Below are 22845 nucleotides of genomic sequence, written 5' to 3' on the forward strand. Positions count from 1 at the left end.
AGTAGGATTGCACATGCTGTGAAATGGCCAGCTCTGAATGCAATCATGAGTATTTTAGAAAGGGAAAAATAACTTACCTACCATATTACAGCTGCCATGGCGTGCTTGATGGACAATTATGTTTTCTGATACATTTCATACACGGAGGCCTTTTTATTTAAAAAAAAAGAAAAATTGTACTTTCATTTTTAGAAATAAAAGTAAGAATAGGCAGCAATAATTTAAATATGACAAAAATTCAGTTCAAAACATTTTAAAAAGTCAAACATTTCTATAAAATGTCCATATTACTAACACTCACAAAATCATTATGATTTGCAACTCCATATTATACTTGTTCAATTTTGTGGGATTCAATCAGGAAATGGAAAATACTGGGTAGTGTATCGTAAAACATAGTTCCAATCTTCACTGTGCCAAGATTTGAATTTAAAAGCAAACACAAAACAGAAAGGAAAAAATTCTCTTGCAATCAGCGATCAATTGATGGTTTTTTTCAATCAGTAATCATTGGCGAATTTCAAAACAAAGAACAAATTTTTAAACTTGGTTAAAATTGATAGAGTTAGATCGAACATTTCTCCAGCCATTCTGAAAGAAGGGGGAGAGGGGAGAAAACTTAGTGTCATTTCAACTCGAACCAACTACATAGCTGTACAACAATATAGATTTATACCTGCTTCAAATGATGTTACGAAGTCAGTTGATCGCATAAATCTTCAAAGACATTCAAATCTGTATTAATTGGCAACAAGTTGCGATGTTTTAATTTTTTCCAAGTCCAGAGACTTTTAGAAGAAAGAAAATGCATAAGTACGCTTTTAGAATCTCTACAATAGTCAAAAAATGGAGGTAAATTATGTGAGACGAACACGAGATTATGAGTTGGTTTAAAAAAAAATGATAATCAGATCAAATTACGATTATGAATTTGAATACCTATAAGTTGGATCCTATTTGTTGAAGATACCAATTAGGAAGATGATTGATCGAAAATTTGAAATATTTTGGTCAAATTGTTTCGAAGAGATTAGAGATTGAGAAAAATTCTCGATTTTCAATTGAGTCATGATTTGAATTCAATTTTTTTCTCAAGCAACATCAGCCAATTTTTCATTACAAATTCTTGTACTAGAATTTTTATAATTTGTACGCTGAATTAGCTAAGGCGTCGACAGGCTATAGTTTTTCGTCTGTAGTATAGGCTTGCACATGCTGTGAAACGGCCTACCTATTCCAAAATGCTGTGAATCATTAATTTAGAAAGGGAAAAAATGACTTGCCTTATTACAGCTCAATTTGGATCTTCTAACAAATCGCAACATACTAGCTAGATGACATTTTTTTTTAAACACGTTGGTCAAGAGCTAGAGAGAAGAGACTTTTTCCCCCTAAAAATATATATGTTACCGTTAAAGTATTTACTCCAGGTAATGTATGAAATAACTAGTTATTTCCTAGTTATTTCATACATTAACGAAAAAGTATTTAATTCAAGTAAATTGTTCACAGTTCACCTAGGTAATGTATGAAAAATCTAGTTATTCCATGAAATAGCTAGGTGTGATCAGTTAAATCATGAAATGAGCGGATAAACATTATTTTATTACAAAAATATAGTTTTGAGCATGATAAAAAACATTAGTGACAAAAAAAGCTTCCAAAAATTGAAAAAAAATTATTTATTACGGCACTTTTTGCTCGCATGACACTTTGAGTTGCACTTCATTCCATTTTTTACACATTGGCAACGTTTATTTTTTCAACTTTTTCAACGGATATGTAAAAGTAGGAGTCAAATGGGTCATCTTCACCAGTCAAAACTTTTTTTCATGTTTTAAATCAAAAATCGCATTTTTTCTCAAACTTTCAATTTTTTTGAATCGACTTTACAACATAATGCCATCCCATTTTTTTAATATGCTGTTCAACATAAAAAGTTGTTCATAATATTTTTTTTCAGTTTGACAACCCCTAGCAGCCTTTAAAAAAGGGCTAGAGGGCTGCGATTTCTGCCATTGCCCCATTGGTTATCCCTTCGGAAGGTCTTTCCACAGGAAAAATCTCAAAAAAATCGCCGATCCCCCCCCCTTACCACTTCTTGGTTGAATTGACGTGGAATGACCCCTCATACATGTTCTAGCTTTTGAATTAACCTCCATTTCTTACTTTATCGCAGTTCATTCATTGAATTCACACTTTAACTAAACACACCTCGTGTATGTATGAAATAACTAGGTAAAGTGTAGAAAAAAATCTGATTTCACACTTTTTCGTTAATGTATGAAATAACTAGTTATTTCATACATTACCAGTTATTTCATACATTACCTGGAGTAAATACTTTAACGGTAACATATATACTCGTTGAGGTCACGTATCTTCCTATCAGGGACACTTCCGGAGGTGGAAATTTTTCTGTGACTGGCATTTTAAAATAACAATTCCACTTTTTGTTGAAATCCTGCAATTTTTCCATTGAATTTGCGTATTAGTACCTACCTATTTAAATTGCATTCGTCTAAAGTTGAAGCTTTGAAAAAAAAAAGCAAAATGCAAAAACCATCTTGCAATAGGATTGCTCCTTTTTATGTAGGTGTTTAGAGTTGTAAAGGGATAGATAGTAATTAATAGGTATAGGAATAGAGAAATTCATAAACACCTAAGGGGAATATATTCTACTTTGAGGCATTTATGTATTTGGGGTAGACCTAATGTAAGATTGGGGCTTTAATCCAATCTTTCCTGGATGCCTTGGATAGCTAAATCGGACTATTAACTACTTCTAACTCTTACAAAATTAGGCCCATTTGACCATGAGGATCAAATGGGTGCTAGAGTGAGAGATAAGGGATGATACTTGTTTTAACCTATTTATGGCGCTCGGAGATGAATAAATAAATTAAGACGAGACCAACACTTATGTCTGACTCCGTGTATTCGATATAATTGAAATACACACCCTAAAATTACAGACAATTAATGATAATGCTAACTAATTGTACCTTATAATTAATTACGATGCTGTACATAATATACGTAAGTAAGTAACAAATAAGACTATTTTACTTATGACACCAGGTTTGTTATAGCTGACGCGTTCGCGAGAAGTATAACAAATAAGCCCGTGGGTTGTATTAATTAATTAAACCAATAAAATATAAATACTGAATAATCCTTTTATGAAGGAATTATTTGATAATTTTGTTAAACACACATGAATATCAGAATCAAAGCTGGGCTTCCGCGAGTTGATCAGGCTTGAAGAATGCGCTTAGATATATTCGTCTAAGATACACCCACCGCGAATGGACATATACTGAGTCCCCTATTTTAACCTTAAAGAAGATATTTGCATAGCGAGAGCAAAAGCATAGTGATGAGAGCTGCTCGATCTCGATGGCTTGATGCTCGCATCTTCCATCTCTTAGATGATCGAGTTGCTCCCACCTTTAGTAGGGGTATTTCATTTATGAGTAATTACACACATAGACACATAGACAGATATTATAGGATGCAACACGTAATGTCGCAAGGCATGATGCCTCCTGACAGAGTAAACTCCCGAATTTTGTGTTTAAAAGAGATATTCCCAACTAATAGGTACTCCAACAAATCGACAAAATTTTTCTATTTTACGCCACAACGGGAATGTTTACATTTTTTCAAACATTCATCTTCTATAGTTTTTGCGCGAAAAAACTAGGTATATTGTTTCCACTTTTCCATGCTAGTGGGTTCAAATTATAGCCAATCGGCGAACAGTATTTCGACTTAAAAGGCAATCAGCAAATCACTGTTTATCAAAACCGAGTTTGGGACTGATTAGGAATTTAATTTTTAATATTTTTTTATTCATGTGCAATTTATTTTATTTACTTAGTTGAATGTTTTAATTTAGGCAAGGAAAATTTATTTGACTTCGTTTTAATAAATGTAGTAGGTCTAGGTACAATGGTACTTGGTACATTCTAGGTATTTTATAAATTATTTTTAAAAAAAGATCAAGAGATGAAAAATCAACTTCCTGCTTCAAGTTGATATTTAAAAGCAAACTCTGCAACCAACAACCAACTTGGTGAAAGCAAATGCAAAAACCATCTTGCAATCAGCGAATAGCTGATGGCTGGTTTACCAATTTTCATGAGGCGTATGAAATTTTTTCTTTGAAATCTAAAACGCTCGCTCCATTTGGCTGTTTTTTTTTCTAATTTTCTCATGATTGTGAATATTTTTCTTTGTGAGATGTAAAAGTTGTCAAAAGAAAGGAATGACTGTGTTTTAATATTTCCTTTGTGGGCGTTGAAAAGTTTAGGACAGAATCAAAAAAATTTTTGTTTCCGTCTGCATCTTAAAATTTGGAGCTTTGAAAATCAGCGTAGTCGTTTTGAATAAATTGAGGCAATTCTTAATTTCCTCAGTGAGTGGTAAGTTGAAATTGGTTCCTTATTATTTTTTTCAAAAGGTTCGAGCCAATTTTTCTGCCTCACTTCGCTCGTATGTGATTGTCCAAATCCATGCCTTGAATTGCTCTGGAGTGTTGAATGGCTTCTTAAAAAATACCAATTCAAATTAGAAAATCTGTAACAGCGCAGATCGTTTCTGCAACTTTGATAAAATCCTATGTAAGCGTTGGAACTTGAAATCATTTTTTTTTTTCAAAAATGTTTAACAAAACGTTGGAAATGGGTGTTTTGTATTGTACAATCGTCTCTAGAGAACTGCATGCAACTTTACGATGATTTTTCAGTAAATAAGTTGATTTACTTACAAAAGAGAATGAGCTTCGTCGATCTCGATATGTAATGGTGTCGGTAATACTGACTATCCATCGATGTATTTTCAATATTCACACTCATTCACGGTTTCATTCAAGAAACAGTGTGATGATCGTTGATTGGTTTACATGTCAGGACGGCATTTCTTGATCCATTTTCAGTCAGTAACTATGGCGAATGCCATCTCATATGTGACTATCACCTGAAATTTTGTGCTAAGTTTTGTTCGAAATACTCCTAGTGCATCATTGTTAATGTAAAACTCCACTTTACTTAGATCATTTCGGCCTAACTAATTGTTTCAAGGAGATTTAGAAAAATTCTCTATTTCCAATCGCGTGATGATTTGAATTCATTTTTTTTTTTCGAACACCATTGGCCAATTTTTCAGTGCTTACAAATTCTTGTATGTACGAGGATTTTTCTTTTAATTTGTACGCTGAATTAGCTTGAGGCAATGCTGTTAAATGGTCAAGTCGAAATGCTGTGAATCATGAATTTAGAAAGGGGAAAAATAACTTACCTTATCATAGCTCAATTTGATCTATTTATTGTTGTATCATTTCTCGGTAGAATCCATTGGATAGTATGAGCTACAATAGAACGAAGAAACTGTATTTTTTTCTCGAAAATATGCACTCTTTGAGGCCCCCATATCTTCCCATCAGGGGCACCTCTGGAGGTGAAAATTTTTCCGCGACTGGCAACTCGAAATAAGTTTCTCCTTTTGTCAAAATCCTGCAATTTTTTGTTTCATTGAATTTGCGGATCACTATATTCAAATTGCATTCGTCGTATTCACAAAATTATTATGATTTGTGACTTCATCTTTTATTATGTGGGATTCAATGGATGAATAAAAAAAAACGTGTAGTGTATCAGAAACAAAAGTTCAATCTTCCAACGTTTGAAGATGTAAAATTTAAAAACAAACATTAAGCAGAGAGAAGAAACTCGCTTGCGAACAGTAATCAGTTGATGGTTCATTTCAAATAATTCTGGTTCCATTTTTTCAACTTGATCCAATTTAATGACATTCAAATTACACTTTTGATAAAATCTAATCTAACTTGATCAAAGTAGATCATGTGTCAATTGATTGCGTAAATCTTCAAACTGTGTATTTCTTTGTGATACTAACCGCAAGGCACCCTTTTGAAGCGATCTAATTTCTTGTTTGAACTATTTTTATGAACATTATAATTATTTAGAGGATCAAGTTTCTATTATTTTGCCTAACTATGGAACTGAAATCTTCTCAGAAGGTATCTACTTATACAGTTGGGTTTTTTATTCGAAGAGCTGTTAGAAACAGTACAGTTTCGAACTCGGCTTAGCATTTAGTCCAGGCGAGTTCAAGGGACGTCTGTCACAATCTTCTCGAGGCCCAATTAGGTACCTATATTGTTAATGCCCAGATCGGAATACAGCGAATCAGGAATATTTTAGAAAGGGGAAAAATAACTTACCATATATTACATACTGCCATAACGTTTCTTCAAAAGAGCTAGTTATCACTAATCACACTCACAAAATCATTATGATTTGCAACTCCATATTTATTCAATTCTGTGTAATTCAATCTGGAAATGAAAAACGCTGTGTAGTCTATCCTAAAACAAAAGTTCCAATCTTGGCCTTGCAAAGATATACAATTTAAAAACGAACACAAAACAAAAAGAAGAAATCCTCTTGCAATCAGAAGTTGTCAAAAGAAAGGAATGAGTGTGTTTTAATATTCCCATTGTGGGCGTTGAAAAAAATTTAGGACAGAATCAAAACAATTAGTCGTTTTGAAGAAATTGAGGCTATTCTTCATTTCCTCAGTGAGTGACGAGTTGAATTTGATTCCTTATTATTTTTTTCAAATGGTTCAAGCCAATTTTTCTGCCTCATTTCTCGTATGATAATTTTCCAAATTCAACCAAAATCTGTAACAGCACAGATCATTTCTGCGATGGCCTATCTACTCGAAATGCTGTGAATCATGAATTTGGAAAGGGGAAAAATAAAATTTTAACAAAACGTTGGAAATGGGTGTCTTTTGTATTGTACAATTGTCTCTAAAGAACTGCATGAAACTTTCCGATGATTTTTCAGTGAATAAGTTAATTTACTTACTTTTAGTTCGGGGTTCGAAAAAATCGGTTCACATGGGGCTGAGAAAAAAATTTCTATTGTAATTTCATAAAAGGGGGGTTTCTCAAAAACGGGGGGGGGGTAAAATTACTTTTTACTTTTTACATTCCTTCTAATTATTATGTATTGGATGAATACTAACATCGACAAAAGAAGTGTATCATTCAAGAAAGTTGCGATGCTATCAGCAGTGTGACGATCATTGATTGGATTACATTTCTTAATCCTTTTTCAGTCAGTACGGTGAATGCCACCCCATATAGAGGCATACATTGATGTAAAACTATCACCGGAATCCTTGTGCAATATTTTGTCCGAGGTTGCAAACTCCTTGTACATGTTCGTTAGTATAATAACATCCACTTTACTTGGACCATTTCAATCATTTTGGCGTAATTGTTCCGAAAGCTGATCAGGTAGTTGATCCAACATTTCTCCCACTCCTCCTTTCCTTTATTACACAGCTCAATTTGATCATCTTGAGAATTACAAAAGGATATGACATTTTTCTTTGTAAACTCGTTGGGTTGAAGCCTTAAAGCGAAGAAACCTTTTTTCCCCTCAAAAATGGCCTCTTCTTGAGGCCACATAGCCTATCTTCCCATCAGGAGCACCTCTGGAGGGGAACATTTTTCAGCGACTGGCAACTATGAATGAAATCTCCACTTTTTGTCGAAATCCTGCGATATTTGTTTCATTTAATTTGCGGATTACAATTCAGATTGCATTCGTCGAAAAGCGAAGCATTGAAAAATAAACCAAAACAACCGTAGTGAGCAAAAAGCAATAACCTTCTTGCAATCGCTCACTCGATGCAAAATTTACAAATTCGCGTTATATTTTTTTCTGGAAACTTATCGTTGGTGGAAAACTTCACACTTGTACGGTCTCGGGAGGAGGGGGGGGGTTTATGTTTGAGCGAAAAATCCTTCCAAGTTTTACATCATCTATGTTTTCACTTTTTTTTTTCAACACCTGGTCAATCAGCTAGAGCAGTCTAATATGGAAATTAATCGAGTATTACAATTTTATAATGTTTATCAAATTGATACTAGCGATGGTCTGTATCGGTTGCGTGATTGGTGACAAGAAATTGGAATAAGTCCAGAAAAAATAAAGGCGAAATATCAAATTACTAATGAAGTTATCATTTTGGCTGTGAAAAAATGTCTCCGACTCTTTCGAAGGGGAGGGGGAGAAATTACTGTTACTTCAACACGAAATCAACTGTACAATAATGAATATGTACGATAAGCTATAGTTATTTCTGTATTGTGTAGGCTTGCACATGCTATGAAATGGCCTACCTATTCCAAATGCTGTGAATTAGGAATTTAGAAAGGGGAAAATAAAAGGAAAACAAAAGTTCGAACTTCGAACGTGTGATGATATAAAACATTGTGTTTAAAAACAAACAATAAGAAAGGTGAAAACCCTCTTGCAATCAGTGATCAACCAAAGGTTCTATTCAAATTCCATTTTAGGTCTGTTGAGTGGGGTATGTACTCGTATTTGAATATAATCGGATCCAACGTGTTGAAGACATTTTGAAGATGAAATTCGATCAATAATTTGTGACCAATTTGATCAAAACCTTTTTTTATGGTTATGGATTTCCAATGGCAAATTTGAAGATGCAGATGGAATCGAAAAGTCAAAATTGAAGAAAATTTGCCTCGTAAAATCTCATCTGTAGATTAGTTTTTTCATTCCTTTTCTCAATATTGTTCGTATTCTTATGAGAGACGTGAGAAGGAGAAAAACATATTTCTAAACGCAGCATTCAATTCCCTTTTCTTTTTTTGGCAACTTCGGCAGATCACAAGAAAAAATTATCACATCGTGACCAAATAGGTTTAAAACTGCGTGAAAATTAAAAGAATTTTTGGGATTTTGGTTGAAATAAAAACTTATACCTACTTACTTACTTGGTTTTTATTTTTATGGAGCATAAATCGAGATTGAATTGTTTTGATTTATTTGAGTTTTCATGGAAAATGCAAAACATAACTTTTTGGTCACTTCTGTCATTTAATTTTGACAATTTGGTACTTAAGAGTATTTCCAAATTTTGCATCAAAATGAGATGCTTCTACATTTCATTTTCTTTGTCTAATTCCCAACTAATAAGTAGGTTCTCCAACAAATTAACAACATTTTTCTATTTTACGCTCCCTATACACAACTTTATCCAAAATGGGAATGTTTACATTTTTTCAAACATTCATCTTCTATAGTTTATGCGCGATGCGCGAAAAAATCACCGTTTTCATGCTAGTGGGTTCAACTTGTAGCCAATCAGCAAACAGTATTTCAATAGCCAATCAGCGAATAGCATTATCCATCAGAAATTTCTTCGCAATTTTCAAATGACAATAAAATTTATGAATTTTCAGTTCATAGCCAATCAACAAACGGTATTTCGACTTGAAGGCAATCAGCAAATTACTGTTCATCAAAATCGAATTTGGGACTGATTTGGAATTTAACTTTTAATATTTTTTCATTTGTGTGCAATTGATTTTATTTACTTATAGTTAGTTGAATGTTTTTAGTACATAAAAGTAGTAGGTCTAGGTACATTCTACTTCATAAATTATAAAAAAAAGATCAACAGATGAAAAATCAGCTTCCTGCTTTAAGTTGATGTTTCAAAGCAAACTTGGCAACCTATCCACCATCAACCAATATGGTGAAAGCAAATTCAAAAACTGTCTTGCAATCAGAGAATAGCTGATCAACACCTGGTCAATCTTCCAACTGCGTTCTTATGGAAATTGGAAATTACCTATTTGAAGATTAAAATTTTATGATTATCAAATTGATACTAGCGATGGTCTGGCGATAAGAGATTGGAATAAGTTATTGAAAATGTACAACCAAATAGGAACTTGCTATCTGATAATCATTTTCAAATAGGGTGCCGAATTTCCGCATGATTTTTCAGTAAATAAGTTGATTTACTTACTTTAGTTTTTATGAAATTTGTGCACCAGGTTCAGTTTCATTCGGCTTTACTGCTGCATGATACCTCGAAGCTGGCAAACCATATGCTGGAATTTTAGACCGCCAATCGCTCGACTGCTTATAACATGTCAGGATTAATCCGGTTTTTGTCACACAATAAGTATATATGTACCTTCATATAACTATGACTTGTAATCTTTTGCAAAGTTTTGTCCGAGATCCATTTTTCCAGGACTATTTTGATTATTTTGGCCCGATTGTTTCGAGGAGATTTGAGAAAAAATCTCAACTTCCAATCAAATGATGACTTGAATGAGATGATGTTGATATTGTTGATACACATTAATAACACTATGAGCAACTTTTTTCATCTTTTCATTTTTTTTGGTGTTTGGGTACAGATTATTGTAAAAGAGCAGCGGTCAACGCGTTTGAATAGGTACTTCATGTAGGTATTGATGGGATTAAATTTGTAAACTTACTATTATTTAAAGGTAAAAAAAATTGAGAAATTATTCTCTGCCATTGTCTAACAAATGAAAAAAAAACAAATGGGCTTTTTATGAAGTCTCAGTGCTTGATTAACAATGAAACAGATTTAAATTTTGAATTTCAACAAAAAAAAAATGGGCTGAAGACCCTTAAAAATCTGAGACAGAATTGGGAATTCGAGTTACGAATGGTGTACTTACTAGCCTTGAATAAGATTGTAGTATTCAACCTTTTTGGTGGTCTCAAGTTGTGTGCGAAATTTTGTTCGGGGTAGCATACTCCTTGTACACATGTTCGTTCGTATAAAACTCCACTTTAACTGGACCATTTCGATTATTTTGGTCCAATTGTTTCTACGAGATTGAGAAAAATTCTCGATTTCCAATTTAGTGATGACTTGAATTCAATTTTTTTCTCGAACAACATCGACCAATTTTTCAGTACGAATTCTTGTACTAGAATTTCTCTAATTAGTACGCCGAATTAGCTAAAGGCGTCGATAGGCTATAGGCTATAGTTGTTTCTTAGTAGTACATTAGGCTATAGTCTTGCACAAGCTGTGAAATGGCCTACCTACTGTAGTATCCGTCAAATACCCCCACCTATTCGATTGTTATCTATACGTACGTAGCAACTAAGTTACCATTTATACTCGAGTATATTATTCTATCATTGTACATAATCATGAATAAACGTATGTGTTATACAAGCGTGTTCGAGTTCCTACAGTGGCGACGAGGATTGAAAATGTAATTTTTTCTCTCAAAAGTAATCAATGTTTTGTTCGAATGATCGTTTTTATTCAAGCTCAAGTTCGAATTTTTAAATCAAACTTTCAAAATGCGTAATCAAACGTAATTGTCGCGTAAATTAATTCGAATCAAAGTGTTACGTGAACTGCTCGAATATGTTCGTTATCTATGTGCGATATCATCGTTGAAACGTGCACACCATGTCTACGATCACAGCAGCCGAACTTGAGGCGATTCTCAAGCGCCAAGAGACCAGTTTCAAGGAGATGCTGCAAACGGTACTCCAAAATCAACCCAAAACCAGTGCATCCGGGAATACATTACCATCAGGTGTATTCATTACCAGCTTTGAGAATTTCAACGAAAAATCTGAATCATTCACCCACTACAAACAGCGATTCGAAAATTATGCAACCAGAAAGGGTTTGAAAATCAAAGAAGATGATAGCGATTTCGCGAAGCTACTACTCGATTCGATTGGCGCGAAGTATTTTACGATGATAGCTTCCCTCGCATCTCCAAAAGCTGTCGAATCTCTCAAGTATACAGAATTAATCGAGTTACTTGATGACTATCTAGCACCAGCTCGTAATGTTCTCGTGGCTCAACACCAGTTTCTTTCAAAATATCAAAACGAAAACCAGTCAATTAGCGAATACGTCGCTTCGTTACGCAGTGAGCTACATGATTGCAAATTTACGTCACCTTGTGATTGTAAAGTTTCGATTTCGGATATTTTTCTTCGAGCTCAATTCATCCGAGGACTGCGTGATAATTATATTCGAGAACAATTACTCCAGTCATCAGACGAAGCATTCGATTCGATTATCAAAAAAGCGATCGCCTTAGAAGCATCTAAGAATGATTCGAAACAAATTTCAACGAATGGCCCAGCTCCGAAACCAGAGAATGTAAATAAACTCCAGTCAAATCAACATCGTTCCAGATCGAAATCGAGATATAATCAAACCAATCGTCAGCAACAAAGTGGCAAGCCGAATAACGATTATAAAGACCAGAAATCAAGTCATCGTACCCCTTCAAAAACGAGAATTCGAATCAACTACAAAGAGCTAGGTATTGATGGCTTGTGTTTACGTTGCGGACGAAATAATCACGCTGTTCGTGATTGTACTGTGGAGCAGGCTAAATTGAAATGCGATCTATGTAATAAAACCGGTCACGTGAGTAAAGTATGCATCACATCGTTACTCAGAAAACATCGTTCGAATAATCATACCAGTGTTAAAAATATCCAGAGTCAGTTCGAATTCGATTCTCATACTTACCATATCGAAGAAGTCTACAAATGCAGAGACGGAGGTGAAGATGATCGTTACTTCATCTACGTCAATATCGAAAATAATCCAGTGATGATCGAAGTAGACTCAGGTTGCAGATACACGTTGATACCACGTCAGCTGTATAATGAACTGAATATTAATCGAGATCTAGAGCCTACTACTGTGACGCTTCGAGCCTACACCAGTGATGTGTTCAAACCAGATGGAAAAGTCACAGTTTCTGCATCTTACAATGGAAATACGATGCAAGAAGATATCTACATTGTACCAGACCAGTATGCACCTGTGTTAGGCCGAAATTGGATCCGAGGTCTAAAAATCAAGCTTGAAGAAATCGATGAGAAAAATTCTCTTGATATTACTCCTGATTCGATCAATAACGTCAGTTCGAACGATATCGTTGACCAATTCAAAGACCTGTTCGAAAGTAAAGTTGGTTGCGTTCCAGACTATAAAGTGCACCACCAGCTCCGAGAAGGTGCCAAACCAGTGTACCATAAAGAACGTCCGTTACCCTATGCCTTATCAGAACTCGTTGAAAAGGAACTCAATGATCTAGAAGCAGCCGGTATTATCACGAAAACGGAAACGAGTGATTGGGGTTCTCCGCTAGTAGTTATCTTAAAAGCGGATGGAAGCGTTCGACTATGTGTGGACTACAAAATCAGTGTAAATAAAGTTCTGAAAGACGCACATTTTCCTATCAACAAGATCGACGAAACTCTACACAAGCTGCGCAATGCGAAGTATTTCTGTCGGCTAGACCTATTCAAGGCTTATCTACATCTTATGGTAGATGACGAATCGAGTGAAATTCAAACGATAACAACGCCATTTGGCACATTCAAGGTAAATCGACTATCGTTTGGTATCAAGACAGCTCCGGCCGAATTCAATCGGTTCCTTCATCGAATTTTAAAGAAACTTCGTAATGTCATCTGGTATTTCGATGACATCGTTGTGTACGGAGCTACGTTGGAAGAATGTCGTGCAGCACTTATCGAAGTTCTGAAAGAACTTCAAAAATTCAACCTGCATCTAAACGCCAGCAAATGCGTATTTTTCGCCGAAAGTATCGAGTATTTGGGACACATCGTCGAATTCAACAAAATCAAGAAATCGCCTTCGAAAGTTACAGCGATTACGCAGATGCCAATCCCAAATGGCGAAGAAGAAGTCCGTAGATTCGTTGGTATGGTGACACATTATTCGAGATTCATTCCCAACCATTCTACGTTGACAGCACCGTTACGTAAATTGCTCAACGAAAAGACACCTTTCGTTTGGGATAATGATGCTCAAATTGCGTTCGAATGTCTAAAGCAAGAAATTGCCAGTGATCGAGTACTTACACCGTTCGATCCTACCTTACCAGTCCGACTCGCTTGTGACGCAAGTCCAGTTGGAATAGCCGGAATTTTATCACACATCATCGATGGTAAAGAGCACCCAATTGCGTACGGTTCCAGAGCATTAACCAGTGCTGAGAAAAACTACTCTCAGCTAGATCGAGAAGCTCTCGCGATTGTCTTCGCGGTAAAGCACTTTTTCCAGTACCTCTTTGGACGAAAATTCCAGCTCATCAGTGACAATCGTCCACTTACTCGAATTTTTCATCAAGATGCTTCCCTACCAGAAATGACGTCAGCTCGATTACAAAGGTATGCTGCGTTCCTATCAAGCTTCAATTATGAAATCATCCATAAGAAGGGAGATGAAAATGTTCACGTCGATTGTTTATCTCGCGCTCCAGTTCCTATTGCGTCAAATTATATACCTGATTCGATTGGCGAAGAAGTTCATCAAATTCTACTCACCACCATACATCAAATATCTTCGAATACCCTTACGTACGATGGAATCAAAAGCGAATCTGCAAGCGATAACGAAATCCAACAAATCATTCGAAATCTACAATCAACTAGCGATGCAGACAGCTTATTCACGATCGACGACGGTGTAGCTTACAGAGGTCACCGAATTGTAATTCCAGAATCCCTTCGACAAATCGCTCTCAACGAACTCCATCATACGCACATCGGAGTAACAAAAATGAAACAGTTAGCTCGAAAATATCTATACTGGAAAAACATCGATAAAGACATCGAGCGTATGGTGAGAGATTGTGAAAAATGTGCCGCAGCTCAGAAAAGTCCTGCAAAAGCTCCATTACATCCTTGGGACGAGCCTAGCAGCAATTGGCAGCGCATTCATATTGATTATGCCGGTCCTTTTCAAGGGTATCATTTTCTAGTCGTTGTCGATGCGAAATCAAAATGGATGGAGGTTGGCTGTCAAAGAAATGCACCCTCTTCCGAATCAACCATCGAAATGCTGAATCAAATTTTTGCTCGAACTGGTTTTCCAGAAATAATCGTTTCAGACAACGCTACTATCTTCACCAGCGAAACCTTTTCGAATTATTGTAAAAATCGAAGTATCTCTCAGAAATTCATCGCTCCGGGTCATCCTGCTACCAATGGGCTAGCAGAAAGAAACATTCAAACTCTGAAGAAACGATTATCTTCAGCAGACGACATGCAGCCGATGAACGAGAAATTACAACAAATTCTAATGCGATATCGAGCAACGCCATTGAAAAATGGAAAATCTCCAGCTGAGTTATACCTGAATCGAAAATTACGCATTCAATTAGACGCGATTTTTCCAGTAAAACCAGAACCAGTTATCAAATCGAATTTCAAAGGAACGCGTCATTTTCAACCTGGAGATCGTGTTCAAGCACGATATTATTCGAATAATAAACCTCAATGGCGTCCGGGAGAGATTGTCCAGAAAATGGGAAATCTCCATTATCTAGTCGAGTTCGATACCGGTTATAAAATCAAACGACATATCAATCAGCTCCGACAAGGTTCGCGGAAAGTGGCATTTGCGGATGAATCAGTACCTGAAGTAGTTGAACCTCATCGAACGCGGAAACCGCCGTTGACTCCGTTACGAGGAATTCTATCTTCGAATACGTCAGATACAGATGCTGTACCAGCACAATCGAGTCAAAATCAACAAGGAAGACGTCCGCCTCCAGTTATGCGTCAACTATCTTCAAGGGAACGTAAAAGGCCGAGATATCTGGACGATTACGTTCAATAATTTGTACATACTTTATTCGAATATTTTTCTATTTATTTTCTACTATTTTTGATCATTTTTTCGATCATTTTTCTATGTTTTTATTTATTCTATTGTGTTTATTCAATTCTATTTATTCTATTTTCTATTTATCAATTTTTGAAATTTTTGCGCAAGGGGAGACTGTAGTATCCGTCAAATACCCCCACCTATTCGATTGTTATCTATACGTACGTAGCAACTAAGTTACCATTTATACTCGAGTATATTATTCTATCATTGTACATAATCATGAATAAACGTATGTGTTATACAAGCGTGTTCGAGTTCCTACACCTACCTATTCGAAATGTTGTGAATCATGAATTAAGAAAGAGGAAAAATAACTTACTTTATTACAGCTCAACGTAATCTTCTGTAGTTTGCGCTCTTTTTTCAAAACACATTGGATAGGAGCTAGAGCAAATAAGAAACCATGTTTTTTTTTCTCTTGAAAATGTCTACTCTTTAAGGCCTTATTTCTTCCCATCAGGAGCATCTCTGGATGTGAAAATTTTTCAGCGACTGGCAATTCAAAGTGAAAATTCCACTTTTTGCCGAAATCCTGCGATTTTTTTCCATTGAATATGCGGATTAGTATTCAAGTTGAATTCGTCGAAAGTTGAAGCTTTGAAAAAAATAAACCAAAGCGAATAGTGAGCAAAAAGCAAAAACCCTCTTGCAATCGGTTTGCATGTGCAATTTTATGAACCATTTGAATTTGCAACTTCGAGCTTCTTTAATTCTGTGGGATTCAATCAAGAAATAAAAAATACCGTGTTAATAGTGCATCGAAAAACAAACGTTCAAATTTCGAACGTGTGACGATACTAACATACTCGTATTGGTATTTAGAAACAAACAATAAAGCAGAAAGAAAAAAAACCTCTTGCAATCAGCGATCAACCAATTGTTCATTCAAATTCCGTTTGAGGCGTTCGAGTTTGAATTTGCGGATCACTATTCAAATTATATTTGTCGAAAGTTAAAGCTTTGGGGGGAAAAACAACAAAATCAAGTAGTGGGCAAAAGACCAAAAACTTTCTTGTAATCGGTTTACTTGTGCAATTTTATGTACGTACCATTGTACCTACACATAAACTTTTTGGAATGTTTGGCGTACGAATGTTTTATTCACAAAATTATTATGATTTGCGACTTCATCTTTTATTATGTGTGATTCAATGGGTGAATTGAAAATATTGTCCACTGTATCAGAAACAAAAGTTCAATCTTTCAACGTTTGAAGATGTAAAATTTAAAAACAAACAATGAGCAGACAGAAGAAAGTTTCTTGCAATCAGCAATCAGTTGATGATTCATTTCAAATAATCTTGGTCATTTAGGGAGTAGGAAACTAGCAACTAGCAAGATACCAGCATGATGCTAGCATGAAATGAACTAGCATAACATGCTATCAAAATGCCAGCTTATTTCTAGCATGATACAAACTAGCAATAAGTATGCTAGCAATGAGCTAGCTACATGCTAGCAACATAACTACTGATTGAAGCTAGCATTTCACACTAGCAAAATGCTATCATATTGCTAGTATGAAATAAGCTAGCACAATGTATGCTAGCAATATGTTAGTTGAAACCTCGCTCCACAATTACTGAGTGATGCTAGTATTTCCCTCTAGCAAAATACTATCATATTGCTAGTATGAGATGAGCTGGCAAAATATATGCTAGCAATATGCCAGTTAAATCCCAGCACCGTAATTACCGAGTGATCCCAGCATTTCACACTAGCAAAAATGCCAGCATGAGATGAGCTAGCACAGTATATGCTAGCAATATGCTAGTTACATCCTATCACCATAATTACTGAGCAATGCTGGCAGTTCTGCTAGCATGATGCTACCATATTGCTAGCATGATGTGAACTGGCAGAGTACACTAGCAGCATGACTACCAAATGAAGCTATGTAGCAGTTCCTACAAGCATAAAGCTACCATGTTGCTAGCTTGATATGAGCTAGTAAAAAGTACACTGGCCATACACTAGTTAATCCTAGCAGAATGCTAGCATTAGTAGCGCCCATCTAGCATGAGTAGCGGAAGACTAGCACAGTATTAGCATGGAATTAACTAGCAGATTACTAGTTAGAATGGTGTTAGCACTTTGCCAGCAGACTTTTTATTGGAAAATGCATCCTAGCATAGAACTGGTATTGTGCTAGCATGAGGTGAACTAGCAAAAAAGGCAGACCAGCAATTTTCTGGTTACATGCTAGCAGCATAACCACTGAGTACAGCTAGCAGTCACTACTACATAGCATATTGCTAGCGCACTGTAATGGCGCTAGCATGAGGTGAACTAGCAAAAGGCATGCTAGCAATATGCTAGTTACATGCTAGAAGGACAATCACTGGTAAACATGCACTATAGTCTACTGCTAGCGCTATTCCAATCTTGGTAAAGCTAGCAGTCAAGGTATATAGCATGGAGCTAGATTTTTGTTGAAAGATATTCTTATCCAGGTGCTAGCAGTCAAGTGCTAGCATAATGCTAGCAAATTGCTAGCATTCTGCCACTTGAAATTGTCAATAGGGAATCTGGTTTCTTATCCAAAAAAAAAATAAATAAATGTTTTCCACAAAATTAATGACATTCAATTACAGTTTCCATCAAAGGACATGGGTGGATAAGATGGCTGATTTTGCCTTTTGCACATAGTGTAACGAAATCTTAGGGGTAGGTACATTGAGGCATGTTCATTGACAAAGTTTCAGGCCTCAATTGTGAGTGGTCCTTGAGTAACGAGCTTATCAGTCAAAATGGTTTTTATTTTTTTTCTCTGGATTGGCTTGACCGATTTCTTTCAAACTTGAACCAACTTATAGATCAACCAAAGAGCTTTGATTGAAAAAATTGACAGCTCCCTCCCACCATTTTACCCTCTCCAAATATTAAAATCAAGCGTTCGACCCCTTCCTTACCTAAGAACTTCAAGAGGTAAACTTTTTAAACCAACATTTTTAGATGCGTTTTTAACCCTAGAATAACATAATATATTTTGCTCAAAATACCGATTCTCACGTCAAAGTATAATGTTTTTTAGAATTATTTTTCGACCAGTGTACCGTAGGCCTATAAGCTACTTACTTAAAACTTGAAGCGCCAAAAACTTGGAGAATGAATCTTGAAACTTATTCGCTTTTATGTTAAGGAAAAATTATGTATGCAATTAAGTAGGTAACTAACAAACGTACACACGTATTTTGTAAATTCAAAACTTGGAAATTTATTGAGAATGGAATCAGAATCATGACATTTTGTCGAAATCCCGCGATTTTTTTGTTGACTAATTTGTACGCTGAATTAGCTCGGGGTGCCAATCGGCTATAATTATTTCTCTGTAGTATGATTGCCCATCCTGTGAAATGACCAGCTCGGAATGCAGTGAATCATGAATATTTTAGAAAGAGGAAAAGTAACTTACCTTATTACAGCTTCCAGGGCATACCTAAGCAGGACAAGAAGTCAGTTAAAAATTTGAAAAATTGTGAGTACTTTCATTTAAAAAACAAAAAAAAGTTATAAATTATAATAATATAGGTACCTACATAATTACTCGCATGACAGAAAATCAATTCAAAACATATGAAAACACATTTTTTAGAAGAGATGAAATTTCTAAAAAAGTCAAACGTTTTTTAAAAATATCCATACACGTACCAACACTCACAAAATCATTATGATTTGCAACTCCATACTTTTTTAATTCTGTGGGATTTAATCAGGAAATGAAAAATACTGTGTTGTGTATTAAAAAACAAAAGTTTGAACTTCGAACACGTGTGAAGAAGTAAATTTAAAAACAAACACAAAACAGAAAGAAAAAAATCCTCTTGCAATCAGCGATCAGCTGATGGTTCTATTCAATCTTGGATCAACATCAAACTTGGAAACAAATTTGATTCAACTTGGTCAAAGTTGATCGAGTTAGATCAAAAATTTCTCCCACAATTCTGAAGGGGTGGGGGGAAGAGAAATTGCTGTCATTTCAACTCGAACTAACTAGGTATGCAATAATATAGATTTATACTTCAAATGATGTTTCGAAATCACTTGATTGCGTAAATCTTCAAAAACATTCAAATCTGCTAATTTGCAATAGGTAAGACGCATAAGTGTTGGAATTTTCCCAAGTCCAGAGCCTTTTAGAATAAAGAAAATGTATAGGCTTTTAAAATCTCTGTATTCAAGGAATGGGAGAAAAAATATGCGAGACAAGGTCATGACGTCATGAGGTTATGAGTTCCAACTCCCCCCCTCCAATTGGTTTTAAAAAAAATGATAATTAGATCGAGTTATGATTATGTATTATTTGGATATAGGTAAGTTGGATCCAATGTTGAAGACATTGTGAAGATATTACATATTTGATCAAGAATTTGCAATCAATTTTGATTTAATTATTCTTTTTTCCATGAACATGCGAATTTCCAATGCAAAATTTAAAGGTGCTGCCTAAATCTAAAAGTAAAATTGATGAAGATTTGGCTGTAAAATCGTATCTGTCGAGAATTTTATTCATTTCTTTTCTCATCAATTGATCGTATGTGAGACTTGAGAAGAACAAAAAACTACCTCAAAACGCAGCATTTAATTCCTTTTTTTGAGCAAAATTTTCTCATCGTGACCAAATAGAGATAAAACCGGGTCAAATGTAAAGAATTTTTTAAATTTTGGTCGAAATAGAAATGTATAGTTATAAATACTTACTTTCTAACTTGCCTAGTAGGCTACCTATTTATTTTTTGGTTGTGTGTATCATCTTGTCTGTTATGATTTGAACTCAATTTTTTTTCTTGTAAATACAAAATCTGTCAATTTTTCAGTAAGTACAAATTTCTTGTATGTACTAGAATTTTTCTAATTTGCAAGCTGAATTAGCTAAAGGCGTCGCTCGATAGGCTATAGTTATATTCTCTATTGCGTAGGCTTGCACATGCTGTGAAATGGCCTACCTATTGGAAATGCAGTTAATTATCAATTTAGAAGGGGGGAAAATAACTTACCTTATTACAGCTCATTTTAATATTCTTAAATTAAGAATATTGAAATGATGTTATTAAGAATCTTAATAACATGTATCGCTAATCGCTATAGTGACATTGGGCCATTTCATTCAAAACACATTGGATAGGAGCCTGAGCGAATAAGAAACCATGTTTTATTTCTCTCAAAAATGTCCACTCTTCAAAGCCTCATTTCTCCCCATCAAGGGCACCTCAGGAGATGAAAATTTTTCAGCGACTGATCAACTAGAAATATATGTACATAAATTCCACCTTTTGTCGGAATTCTGCGATTTTTTTTTTCATTGAATTCGTCGATCAGTATTCAAATTGCATTCGTCAAAAGTTGAAGCTTTGAGGGAAAAAAAATAAAGCAAAAACCCTCTTGCAATCTCGGTTTGCTTCTAAGAAGACATCCTTGGAAAAATTGAATATCGATCGAGATGATGAATTATGAAGAAAATGATTCGAATATGCTTCATTGAGTGCTCGGAGGATAACTAAGTAGGTATATGCCAATGTCTACCCAGTTCAGTCCAAGACTAGGTACTCGACTCAAAGCATTTTTAAATTGAAATGAGTTCATAACCATTCAACAAACGGTAGGTATTTCGACTTGAAGGCAATCAGCAAATTACTGTTCATCAAAACCGAATTTGGGACTGATTTGGAATTTAATTTTTAGTATTTTTTTATTCGTGTACAATTTACCTACTTTATTTATGTATGTACTTAGTTGAATGTTCTAATTTACGAGAAATTTATTTGACTTCATTTTAATAAAAGTAGTAGGTCTAGGTTTATTCTACTTTATAAATTACAAAAAAAAATAAGAGCAAAGAGATGAAAAATTAGCTTCCTGCTTCAAGTTGATATTTAAAAGCAAACTTAGCAATCAGTGCAACCATCAACCAATATGGTGAAAGCGCTGGACCATTTCAATTATTTTGGTCCAATGTTACCAATGGATGTCGTAAGTATTCACAATCGCTTCTGGAGAACTGTGTGCAACTTTCCACTGATTTTTCAGCAAATAAATTTATTTACTTACTTTAGTTTTGGGTTCCATAAAAAAATTGGGAGAGCACTATTTCGATTATTTTGGTCTAACTGTTTCGAGAAGATTTAGAAAAATTCTATATTTCCATTCACGTGATGATTTTTCTTGTAATCTGCACGTTGAATTAGCTCGAGGCGCCGATGGGCTAGAATTCTTTCTCTGTAGTACAATTGCAGGTGCTGTGAAATAGCCAACTCGAAATGCTGTGAATCATGAATTTAGAAAGGGGAAAAATAACTTACCTACCTTATTATAGCTCAATTTGATCTACTATATTGTGGAACCATTTCATTTTCGCACACATTGGATAGGAGCTACATAGAACGAAGAAACTGTGTTTTTTTCTCGAAAATATGCACTCTTTGAGGCCTCCATATCTTCCCATCAGGGGCACCTCTGGAGTGAAAATTTTTCCGCGACTGGCAACTCGAAATAACAGTTTCACCTTTTGTCAAAATCCTGCGATTTTTTGTTTCATTGAATTTGCGGATCACTATTCAAATTGCATTCGTCGAAAGTTTTCTTTCCAATACCTGTCCAATCAGTTAAGAATATTTTTAATGGAATCGGGAATATTAGAATACCTAATTTTATAATGCTCGGATATAAAATTATTGGTTGCGTGATCGGCGACAAGAGGTTGGAATAGGTACAAATTCATTCAAAATTTATTAACTAACCAGCGTGCCTACTTGATATATAATAATAATTTTGAAATGCGGTGCTTATATGGAGGACTTCAGCATTTTATGTCATTTTCTTCAAAACCGAAAACTTCTGTTACCAAAATATTGAGACATATCGATATTAATTATGAATTTCTCCAAAATATCCCTACTTTAGGTAGGTACTATATCAAAACTCAAAAATTTATTACGATTTGCGACTCCATCTTTTATAATGTGCGATTCAATGGATGGATTAAAAAAACCGTGTGGTGTATCAGAAAACACAAGTTGGAGATGTAAAATTTTCTGATCAATAGGTACTTAACAAATAAACAAAATTTTTCTGTTTTACACTCCCTATACAAAACTTTATCCAAAATGGGAATGTTTACATTTTTTCAAACATTCATCAAACTTAGCAACGAATGCAACCATCAACCAATATGGTGAAAGCAAATGCAACAACTATCTTGCAATCGACGAATAATGGCTCGTTTACCTATATTCTTCGGACATTCATTAG

At 35.0% G+C, this 22845-nt stretch overlaps 1 protein-coding gene across 1 annotated transcript; it reads left to right on the forward strand.

Moving 5' to 3' along the window:
- The first annotated feature begins 11328 nt into the window (after positions 1–11328).
- Positions 11329–15546, forward strand: LOC135847327 (uncharacterized protein K02A2.6-like). Its single transcript, XM_065366799.1, has one exon. It carries the CDS (start codon positions 11329–11331, stop codon positions 15544–15546), a length of 4218 nt encoding a protein of 1405 aa, XP_065222871.1.
- The last annotated feature ends 7299 nt before the right edge of the window (positions 15547–22845 follow it).

The sequence above is a fragment of the Planococcus citri genome, chromosome 1, assembly GCF_950023065.1.
Source record: "Planococcus citri chromosome 1, ihPlaCitr1.1, whole genome shotgun sequence".
Taxonomy (NCBI): domain Eukaryota; kingdom Metazoa; phylum Arthropoda; class Insecta; order Hemiptera; family Pseudococcidae; genus Planococcus; species Planococcus citri.